We start from the raw sequence: 12,049 nt of genomic DNA, 5'->3' as shown, positions 1-12,049 counted from the left end.
CTTAAAAGCAAATTTCAGGGGATAGCTCCATATATTACATAGACAAGGAAGCACTGGATTTATTTTAAAGTCATAAATAATTCCACTTATTAAAACACATCAATTCAAGAGGAAGTCTGGAATTGTGATAATGTTCCCAGTTCATTTTTAATTACATTGAGCATCAATTACCTCCTCCTTCCTTCCAAAAAAAGGCAAAATGTAATAAAATGGAAAAAAAGTATTTAAGCTAGTAAGGTAAGGTAAGGTAGCCACGTAATTGATTTTCCTTTCAACAGGATTTTAGGGCTTTCTCATTTTTACATGAGACAATGCTAGGGTAGAAAGACAGAACACTTTTTAATACACATTCACATTTAACTTTTTTTTTTTTTTTTTTTTACTTTATCCAAGTAGAAATCAAAATGGGCATCATTTATTAGCATTTCAAACTGTTCACCAATGTATCCCTTCCCCTCTTCTTTGCAGAGAGGACTTGGTGATAAATGGACTTTGGCACATATCCAACTCAAGTAACCATATTTTACATATGTACACTTATTCCATATATATTCCAGTTATTTAGTATGCTTTCCAGAATTATTTGAGTAATAAATTGGGATAATTAAGTTCATTTGCAAGGAGCTACCAGCTGATTTTGGAAAATTGTTTCCCTCTAATTCTTTCACAATTTCTGTTCTATTCTGTATGTATGTTCTTTTATGTGGAGCTAATTATAAAACTCTGCTCTAAGAGATACACATTTAAGTTGTTTAAATAAATACCCACATAAATTCCCACTTATACCCCACAGCTGGTTTATATTTATAACTTACGAAGGGAAAACAACCAAAGTACAATTGGTTGAAGAGATCTCAGAAACTATTGATTCAGAAGTTTCACTTTCCCTGATATTCTCTACCTTTCCCAGGATAAACCAACACCACGTAACAGAAAACTTCAAGCTGGGTTGAAATTCTAAAATCAAGCTTTTCCCAAGAGTACTAATTTTCCTCACTTCTCTTTCCCTCTCATCTAAGCAGAACATTTCAGGCAATTAAATTTTTCAAATTCCAACATTTCAGCCAATTGACTTTTATGTCTTTAGGAATCTACAATTCTTCCCATCCTATATTTCCTCCTGAGAGTATGTAATCACCAAAAGGCTAGGCCATATGTCCCTCAACTAGAAGTGTACAGCTTAAAATTTGGTGTTATAATAATTAGTGTGTACAACACTTGAGTGTAACTGCTATTTTTAAAGATTCAGTAATGCCAATTACAAGTAACTTATCCGGACAGATTCAATAATAAAAATAACTAAATAGTTAACTTTAAAAGAACCATCTGTTTAATAACATATAAATATCTTGATAAGAAGGAACCAGTGTCACCTGGGACAGTCTAGAAATTCTTGGCTTAATTATAACAACATGGTGATAGGCTTTTCAAGGTATTTCCTAAACTCAGCAAGCCACTGGGCTCCAACTGCTCCATCCACAACTCGATGATCACAACTGAGTGTAACAGACATCACACTAGCCACATCAAACCTAGAAAAGGTTAAAAAAAAAAATTATTAGGTATTCTGAAGGCAATCACTAGATTTAAGGCAATAACCACCCAAATGCCAACTCCTATCCTACAGTCAATCCCACCCACACGTAATATTAATCTCCACCTGTCTTCATGTCCCCCTAACCCTTTAGCTGAAAGTAGCACTTTACAGAAACAGACCAAACAAGATACCTGGCACATAGGTTCATACGCTTCCACTCATGAGCCAAATCCTGTCCTCTATTTTTATAGATAAAGGTTTATTGAAATTAAATTACATTCTGTCTATAACTGCTGACACTACAGCAGCAAAGTATTTCCAACAGAGACCATATGGTCCAGAAAATCTAAAATATTTACTCTCAGAGTAGTGGGGGAAGGCATTTAGCTTACTGGTTAAGACAACCATGTTCTATACTGGAGTATCTGGGTTCAATTCCTGGCTCCACCTCCTTCCTAATGCAGACCCTGGGAGGCAGCAATGATGGCTCAAGTAATTGGGTTCCTGCCACCCACACTGGGAGATCTGGATTGAGGTCCCAGCTCATCTTTGGCTTCACTCAGCTCCGGCTGTTATCGGTACCAGGGGACTGAACTAGTAGATGGCAGCTTACTCTGTCTCTACCTCTCAAATAAATGAATAATTTTTTTAAGAAAGAAAATTGGGATGACCCCTCACCTAGAGTAAATAACACTTTCCATCTCAATTAGGATTAACTATATTTGGGAAAATAAGAGTTGCTGTCCTGAAGAATTTCATTCTACATTTCAATCTGACTATCTGAAGCCCCAATATAACAAGCCAATAACTATGTAAAATTTAAATTAAAACCAGATATAGTGTAATGAAAATAAGCTTAGAATTCTCCCTCCATTTTGGCACTTACCCCTTTTCATTATCTGCTGGCACCAGTTTATCCTCTGAAGCACCAACTGCCAAAATACATGCTTGAGGTGGATTAATTATAGCAGAGAAATTCTTAATTCCAAACATTCCTAAATTGGAGATTGTAAAAGTGCCACCCTGGGGGGGGGGGGGTGTGTAAAATAGATTGTATTAATTACTTGTCAACATAAATCAGGAAAAAATGGATAAATGTTCAATGAAAAGAACTTAAGATAATCTTTATTAAGAAAGGCACAGCAGGTTAAGTCATGGCTTAAAACACTGCCATCTCCTATCACAGAGCCAGTTCAGGTCCTGGCTGCTCTGCTTCTGCTTCAGCTTTCTGCTAATGCATCTGGGAAAGCAGTGGAGAACTGCCCACTTGGGCCCTTTCTACCCCTGCTGGGGACCAGGATGGAGTTACTGGCTGCTGTCTTTAGCTTGGCTCAGATCTGGCTATTGCAGCCGTTTGGGGAGTGAACCAGCAGATCAAAGATGTCCCTCTCTGTCACTGTGCCTTTCAAATAAATAAATCGTTTTTAAAAAAGCAAAGCCTGACTGGGTCAGGTGTTTGGCCTAACAATGTGCCACTTGGAACATGGGCATCCTACATCAGAGTGCCTGGTATTGAGTCCTGGCTCCACTTCCAAACCCAGCTTTCTGCTAACATGCACCTTAGGAGGCAGCAAGTAACGGATCAAAGTATTTGTGTCCCTGCCATTCACGTGGGAGACCTGGATTGAGTTTTAGATACCAGCTTCAGCCTACTCTAGCCCCAGCTATTGGATGCATTTGGGGAGTGAATCAGCAGATGGAAGACCTCTCTATCTCTCTCTGCCTCTCCTTCTCTCTCTGTGTAACTCTTTCAAATAAATAAATCTTTAAAAAAAAAAAAAAAAAGGCCTGAATGGAATACACATTACCAAAAATATATAACCATTTAATATGAAAAAAACACACTAGTTGAAAAACATCTTTTTTTTTTTTAAGATTTATTTTATTTATTTGAAAGTCAGAGTTACACAGAGATTGAAGGAGAGGCAGAGAGAGAGAGAGAGAGAGCACGCGCACAAGGTCTTCCATCTGCTGGTTCACTCCCCAGTTGGCCGCAACAGCTGGAGCTGCGCCGATCTGAAGCCAGAAGCCAGAAGCTTCTTCCAGGTCTCCCACACAGGTGTAGGAGGCCAACAACTTGGGCCATCTTCTACTGTTTTCCCAGGCCATAGCAGAGAGCTGGACCGGAAGTGGAGCAGCAGGAACTTGAACCGGCGCCCATATGGGATGCTGGCACTGCAGGCGGTGGCTTTACCTGCTACACCACAGCGCTGGCCCCTGAAAAAATATCTTGAGGGCCAGTGTTATGGTATAGCAGGTAAAGCCACCACCTGCATCACCGGCATCCCATATAGGTACCAGTTCAAGACCTGGCTGCTCCACTTCTGATCCAGCCTCCTGCTAATGCACCTAGGAAAGCAGCAGAAGATGGCCCAAGTGCTTGGGCCCCTGCACCCATATGGGAAATCCAAAAGAAGCTCCCTGACTCCTGGCTTCAGCTTGGCTAAACACCAGCCACTGTGACCATTTGGGGAGTAAACCAGCAGATGGAAGATCTCTCTCTGTCTCTTCATCTCTTTGTGTAATTCTTTCAAATAAATACATAAATCTTTAAAAGAAGAAGAAAAGAAGAAGGAGGGAGGAGGAAGAAGGGAGGAGGGAGGAGGAATAGGAGGAGGAGGAAGGGAGGAGGAATGGAAGGGAGGAGGAAGGGAGGAGGAGGAGGAAGGTAGGAGGAAGGGAGGAGAAGAAGGAGGAGGAAGAGAGGAGGAAGGGAGGAGGAGGAAGGGAGGAGGAGGAGGAGGAGGAAGGGAGGAGGAGGAGGAAGGGAGGAGGAGGAGGAAGGGAGGAGGAGGAGGAAGGGAGGAGGAGGAGGAGGAAGGGAGGAGGAGGAGGAAGGAGAAGAAGAAAAAGAAATAAAAATATCTTGTTTTCAGCTTTTGGGACATGACCACGTGTTTATTTATTTTCAGGGTCTTAAGTCAGAATATGTGGCAAAAATCAAAAGGTAGAAAACAGCAGAAGCTTTAGGCTGATCTTAAAAATAACATAATCCTTAAAATTTTAAAGCTAAGTAAATAATATCTTACCTGGAATTCATGTGGCTGTAGTTTGCCCTCTCTTGCTCTGCTTGCTAAAGAAACTACATCATTAGCAATAGTTTCCAGTCCTTTTATATGTGCATTAAACACAATAGGGGTGATGAGCCCCGCAGGAGTACTGACGGCAACACTGACATCAACAACATGATTTCTGTTTAAGAAGAAAAATAAATCTAAATAATCAATTACAGTGTTTACTAAGAGCCCACATACCAAGTAAGAATACTGATATTTAATTCAAAAAACTTTTAGGACCCCTTTTTCCAACTGTTCACCTAGAGAGATTTGTCTTAGTTTTACATTTGGATGTGTCCTCTCCCTAAATTGCACTTTTTAAAATGAAAGAAATGTCAGTAGGTTGGTTTCACACACACCCTCTAATGTGCCCTCTAATTAACACATGGATGTAGAGGTTAGCACAAACACTGGCACTCCTGCATTTCGAGAAGTACATTGGCTAGAGCTGAATCTGTGCAGGCAGAGCTGCAGCAGGTGAGAGAAGAGTGAACAGCACTGTGAGGAGAAGCAGGATTTCCCGGCATGCAGGCTCTGGCATCTGGCAGCGTCTCAGAACACCCTTTTCCACACCAGTGAACCCTTTGCATTTGGGTTCCGTCTCAGAATATCTTTTTAACACTGAGGACAAAAATACCAAATTACAAAAAGAAAAAATGAATTCAGTCATCAAACTACTTAAACAACAAAATTAAAAGTGCTTTTGTACTAACATGGTAACAAGATTTTGTAGCAGCTCTAAATAACTGCTATCAGTTTTGAAGTACTGATGAAGAAAACAGTGTGGATATATACACTAACTACAGTGTGATATGCAAATAACTGACTTTTACTGGTCACCAGTAGCAAATACAATTAACTTTTCTTTGTTCTCTACATTTATAATAGAAGTGCTAAATTTCAGAATTTAGTGGGAAAAAAAGGCACTCCCTCAACCAAGATCACAAACTCCTTACACCCACAGTTTCCTTGGAGTCTACAAAAGGGCCCTGGCTAAAGAGTTCTGCAGTCAAGAAAAGCTTGGGGCCAGTGCTGTGGCATAGTGGGTAAAGCACTGACTCTGGTATCCCATACAGGAGCCAGTTTGAGTCCCGCTGGCTCCACACTGGATCTAGCTCTCTGCTAAGGCACCTGGGAAAGCAGCAGAGGATGGTCCAAGTGCTCAAGCCCCAGCATCCATGTGGGAGACCCAGAAGTTCCTGGCTCCTGGCTTCAGATCAGCCCAGCCCCAGCAGTTGCAGCCACTGGGGAGTGAACCAACAGACTGAAGATCTCTCTCTGTGTCTCTCTGTAACTCTGCCTTTCAACTAAAAAAATAAATAAACCTTTGATTAAAAAAAGGAACAAGTTCAAACTTCACATCAAGTGACAGCTCTGATCCAAAGAAAGAACCCAGCTCATCTTAGGCACAGGCTCCAAAAGACTGCAGGTACCAAATCCCCCAATTTGCCAAGCTGGCTGGAGGCAGGCTTTTGTCATTCGCAAATATTAGGATCCACTCTAATAATAATAATACATTATGTGACACTCATCAGTTACCACAACTAGGCCCTAGCCACAGCATCACACAGCACTGTTTTGATTAAATTATACTGTTCTAACAGTACTGCTTGTTTAATAATCTTTCTCCTGAGAAAGAGGGGATGGCATTTCGTATTTTGTTCACCACTGAACCCAGCAAATGGTACATGTTTACTAATATTTGCTGAATAACTGTATGAACAAAAAATGAAGGGCATATCATGAGAACTAATAAATAATCCATAGACTTGCCCTGAAACCTCAGTCCTTTCATCTAGGCAGCATTTTCTTTGAAAGGCGGAATGACAAAGCGGGAAGAGACAGAAATCTTTCATCTGCTGGTTCACTCCCCAAAAAGGGAAGCCCAAGCAACTGGGCCATCTTCCACTGCTCTCCCAGGCACACCAGCAGGGAACTGAAGCAGAAGTGGAGCAGCTGGGACATAAAACAGGGCCTATATAGGATACTGCTGTCACAGGCAGTGGCAGCTTTACCCACTATGCCATAACACTGGCCCGCAGGTAAGTCTTCAAAGTGGATGGTTCTCACTTATACACACCAAAGAGGATATTTAAAGCATGTACACACACATAATAACAAGTGTTAATTGAGGATGTGCAGAATCTACAACTCTCATCCACTGCTGATGAGAAGATAAAATGGTGAAATCACTTTGAACAATATTGTGAGGTTGGTGTTATGGCACAGTGGGCTAAGCGGCCACCTGTGACTCTCTTATGAGAGTGTTAGTTTGAATCCCAGCGACTCCACTTCCAATCCAGCTCCCTGCTAATGTACCTGCAAAAGCAACAGTACTCGGGCCCATATCACCCACTGGGGAGAACCAGGGGGAGTTCAAGGCTCCTTGCTACGGCCTGGCCCAGCCCTAGATGTCGCAGCGATTTGGGGAGTGAACCAGCAGATGGAAGATCTCTCTGTCTCTCCGTCTTTGTCACTCTGCCTTTCAAATAAATGAATTTAAAAATTTTTTTAAATCATTAAAAAAAGAAAAATAGTGTGGAAGTTTCTTATGCAGTTATACATAAATATACCCCTTGACCCATCAATTCTACCTCTCTCTGTAACTCTTTCAAATAAATCGTAAAAAAATAAGAACTGAGAAAACTCATTTATAAAAATAAATACAATGCTTTAAAACTATATATTCAGGGGTGGCGTTGTAGTGCAGTGGGTTAATGCCGGGGCCTGAAGCGCCAGCATCCCATATGAGCACCAGTTCAAGTCCCGGCTGCTCCACTTTTGATCCAGCTCTCCGTGATGGCCTGGGAAAGCAGTAGAAGATGGCCCAAGTCTTTGGGCCCCTGTACCCATGTGGGAGACCTGGAATAAGCTCCTGGCTCCTGGTTTCAGATTTGCACAGCTCTGGCTGTTGCAGCCAATTGGGGAGTGAACCAGTGGATAGACCTCTCTGTCTCTCTCTCTCTCTCTCTCCGCATAACTCTTTCAAATAAATAAATAAACCTTTAGAAAAAAAATTATATATTCATTGTCAATCTGAGAGAACCATCCATCTGCAGACATGTTGGAAGGCTGGTGCTGCCAAAGAGGGCATGGAAGAATCTCCTCCCCCATTCCTCCCCCAATCCATCTCTTCATTTGATGTTCAGCTGTATTCTTTGTAATATCCTTTACAATAAACCAATAAATGTAAGTTCTGTGAGCCATGCTAGCAAATTAATTGGACATAAGGAGGGCATTATGGGAGCCCTACTTGTAGCCAGTCAGAAGTAAGGGTAGCCAGGTTTGTGACTGGCATCTTAGCTGAGGGTAGTCTTGTAGGACTAAGCCCTCAACCCATGGGACCTTACACCATCTCCAGGTAGTGTGAAAACTGAACTGAATTAGACAACACACATCTGGTATCTGCTAAATTATTATTTGGTTGGTATGTGGGGAATCCCTCACCCTCCTCATACACACACACACACATCTGATCACAGAAGTCTGTTGTGAATGTGTGAGAGCAGAGTACAAAAGAAAAAAAATTGCTTTTTCCCTTTCTGAAAGATAATGGAAGCATCCATCTAAAGAGTAGATAAAGTCCAGCCATACGAGTCAAAATCCTGACTGCAAACACTGTTCTGACACTTACTAACTCAGGGCAAGTTACTTAACTCACTAGGCCTCAATTTCTTCACCTACAAAATGAGAGTGAAAGCACCTAATTCATAAGGTGGTTGTAAGGATTAAATAAAATAATGTGAAATCCACAAAGTACCAAGCCAGTCACATGTCACCATAATATTATTAGACACTGTTTTCAATTTTATTCCCAAAATTCAGCAGAATTCATTGGTAAAAAACAAAACAAAACAAAAAAATCACCTCATTCCTGCTTTATGAGTCATTATCAGCTTAACTACACATATTTTTATGCTGATTTTCCTTTTCTGAACTCAGAGTTGGCAGGCTTTGCTAACTAAATCGGCACTATCTCAGAGATAGTTCTTGTTGTTTCCAAATTGTTTCACTTACGGCAGTCATCTCCCTCTGTATTCTATTTCTCCTTAGCCCCTAAACACCTAGTTATATTTTAAAAAACACAAGAAATGTGCTGAAAAATCTTTCCCCAGTTATACTTACTGTCTTATAACCGTGTCCATCCAAGAAGAATTTGCTTCAGGGACTTTTAAGCATGCCAAAGCTGAAGCCTTTATGATGAAGTCATTGACAGAAATTTTGCTTTTGCCTTCTAACATCTGTAAAGATAAGAAACCATTATAGTCTCTCAAATTCCCTTCATGAAGACTGAATATGTAATCTTGAGAAAAGGACAAGGAAGAAGAGAATATACAAGCGTCCTGAGGTGGAAATGATGACATGAAACCACAAGCTGGTCAACTTCTGTAACAAAGTCATGACAGCTCTAAGTGTCCTGCTAAGACTGCTTCAGCTGCATCCCATAAATTACAGTACGTTATGTTTTCATATGTTTTTGTTCATTTCAACTAAATCAAAAAGTTCTCTGAAGGGCTGGCGCTGTGGCAAAGCAGGTAAAGCTGCCACCTGCAGTGCCAGTATTCCATATGGGTGCCAGTTCAAGTCCCAGCTGCTCCACTTCCCACCCAGCTCTCCGCTGTGGCCTGGAGAAGCAACAGAAAATGGCCCAAGTGCTTGGGCCCCTTCACCCATATGGGAGACACGGAAGAAGCTCCTGGCTCCTGGCTTTGGATCAGCTTAGCTCCAGCCGTAGGCCAACTGGGGAGTGAACCAGCAGATTGAAGACCTTGCTCTCCCTCTCTATGCCCCTCCTTCTCTCTCTGTGTAACTCTGACTTTCAAATAAATATATAAAATATTTTTAAAAAAAGACACCACCATCAAGAAAGTGCAAAGATAATCTACAGAAGGGGAGAAATTTTTTGCAAATCCTTTATAAGTGACCTATACCTACAGTATATAATAGAGTATATAAATATTATGCAAAATAATAAAAAACCCAATTTAGAAATTGACTAAAGGATTAGAATAGACATTTCTATAAAGAAGATGTATGGGAGCCAGCACTGTGGCAGAGTGGGTAAAGCCACAGCCCGCAGTGCTGGCAGTCGGTTCAAGTCCGACTGCTCCACTTACGATCCACCTCTCTTCTTCTATAGCCTGGGAAAGCAATGGAAGAAGGCCCAAGTCCCTGGGCCCCTGAACCTGCTTGGGAGACCCAGAAGAAGCTCCTGGCTCCTGACTTGGGATCAGCCCAGTTCCAGCCATTGAGTACATTTGGGGAGTGAACCAGAAGATGGAAGACCTCTCTCTCTCTGCCTCGCTGTAACTCTGCCTTTCAGATAAATAATAAATCTTTTTAACAAAAGAAGAAGAAAAGGATGTATGAATGCCAATAAGCACATGAAAAAATGTTCCATCTCATTAGCCATCAGGGAAATGCAAATTTAAACCACATTCAGAGAACAACTCACACAATAAAAGAAGACCAATACACATATTTGTGAGGCTATGAAAAAAACTGGAACCCTCACATAGTACCAGAAAGAATGATACTTTTACTTTGGAAAACAGTCTGGCACTTTCTCAATAAGTTAAACATAGAGTTTTACATGATATGGCAATTGCACTCCTAGGTATATACCCAGGAGAAATGAAAACTTATGTCTCCATAGAAATTTATACTTAAAATTTTACAGCAGCATTATCCATTAATAGCCAAAAGGTGGAAACAATGCAAATGATCATCACCTGACGAATAGCTAAACAAAATGTGCTCTATGTGTAATGAAGTACTATCAATAAAAAGAAATTGGGAGCCAGTGCTGTGGCATAGTGGGTAAAGTTGCCATCTGCAGTACCAGTATCCCCTAAGGGCGCCAGTTAAGAGTCCTGGCTGCTCTACTTCCAATCCAGTTCCCTACTAATGTGCCTGGGAAAGCAGAGGAAGATGGCCCAAATCCTTGGGCCCCTGCACCCACATGGGAGATCCAGATGAGGCTGCTGGCTCCTGGCTTCTGCCTGGCCTTGCCCTGGCAGTTGTAGACTTTTGGGGAGTGAAACAGTAGATAGAAGATCCCGCTCTCTCTGTATCCGCCTCTCCCTTTCTGTAACTCTGTATTTCAAATAAATAAATAAATCTTAAAAAAAAAAAAAAAAAGAGAAATGAACGAATGATACAGGCTACAAGAGGATGGACCTTGAAAATATGCTAAATAGGGGGCGGGTGCTGTGGTGCAGTAGGTTAATCCTCCATCTGTGGTGCTGGCATCCCATGTGGGTGTCGGTTCTAATCCTGGCTGCTCCTCTTCTGACCCAGTGCACTACTGTGGCCAGGGAAAGCAGCAGAGGATGGCCCAAGCACTTGGGCCCCTATATCTGCCTGGGAGACCTGGAGGAAGCTCCCAGATCCTGGCTTCAGATTGGCTCGGCTCTGGTCATTGTAGCCATTTGGGGAATAAATTAGTGTTGAAAACCCTTCTGTCTCTCCCTCTCACTGTCTGTTACTCTACCTCTCAAATAAATAAATAAAATCTTAAGAAAATAATAATAAATAATAAATAATAAATAATAAATAATAAATAATAAAAGTAGTTCATCACCTTTAATGCCTGTAGCCAGCTACAAAGCTCTACTGATATTTCTTTTTTTTTTTTTTTTTTATTTTTTGACAGGCAGAGTGGACAGTGAGAGAGAGAGAGACAGAGAGAAAGGTCTTCCTTTGCCGTTGGTTGACCCTCCAATGGCCGCCGCGGCCGGCGCGCTGCGGCCGGCGCACCGCGCTGATCCGATGGCAGGAGCCAGGAGCCAGGTGCTTTTCCTGGTCTCCCATGGGGTGCAGGGCCCAAGCACTTGGGCCATCCTCCACTGCACTCCCGGGCCACAGCAGAGAGCTGGCCTGGAAGAGGGGCAACCGGGACAGAATCCGGCGCCCCAACCGGGACTAGAACCCGGTGTGCCGGCGCCGCAAGGCGGAGGATTAGCCTAGTGAGCCGTGGCGCCGGCCGCTCTACTGATATTTCATTCAGTCAGTCATGAATCCACTCAGTGCTGGGCATATAACTCTAAAGCCCTAGGGACAAAGCAGTGAACAAAATATATAAAAATCTACTCTCAGGGAGCTTAGATTTTAGCTTATATAATTTTTTTAAAGATTTATTTATTTATTTGAAAGGAAGAGTTACAGAGAGGCAGAGGCAGAGGCAGAGAGAGAGGTCTTCCATCTATTGGTTCACTCCCCAAATGGCTGCAACAGCCAGAGCTGCATTGATCTGAAGCCAGGAGCCAAGGGCTTCCTCCAGGTCTCCCACGTGGGTGCAGGGGCCCAAGCACTTGGGCAACCTTGTACTATTTTCCCAGGCCATAGAAGAGAGGTGGATCAGAAGTGGAGCAGCAGGGTCTCAAACTGGCGCCCTATGGGATGCTTTACCTGCTATGACATAGGGCCTGCCCCTTTATATAATATTGTATAAGAT

General features: G+C 42.1%; 1 protein-coding gene across 1 annotated transcript in view; it reads right to left on the bottom strand.

Moving 5' to 3' along the window:
- Positions 1–1,307: 1,307 nt before the first annotated feature.
- DLAT (dihydrolipoamide S-acetyltransferase) overlaps positions 1,308–12,049 on the bottom strand; it is a 36,024-nt gene continuing 25,282 nt past the window's right edge. Inside the window, exons 11-14 of the mRNA XM_017343359.4 lie at positions 8,719–8,834; positions 4,567–4,729; positions 2,424–2,560; positions 1,308–1,532 (exon numbers count right to left, since the gene is read on the bottom strand). Coding sequence (XP_017198848.2) covers positions 1,403–1,532; positions 2,424–2,560; positions 4,567–4,729; positions 8,719–8,834 — 546 coding nt within the window. The 3' untranslated portion in view covers positions 1,308–1,402. The remainder of the gene's footprint in view (positions 1,533–2,423; positions 2,561–4,566; positions 4,730–8,718; positions 8,835–12,049) is intronic.

Source organism: Oryctolagus cuniculus, chromosome 1, assembly GCF_051225735.1.
Source record: "Oryctolagus cuniculus isolate XC-2025 breed Fujian yellow rabbit chromosome 1, ASM5122573v1, whole genome shotgun sequence".
Classification (NCBI taxonomy): Eukaryota; Metazoa; Chordata; class Mammalia; order Lagomorpha; family Leporidae; genus Oryctolagus; species Oryctolagus cuniculus.
Note: the sequence above shows the minus strand (reverse complement) of the source record. Positions and strands in the feature narration are given on the sequence as shown.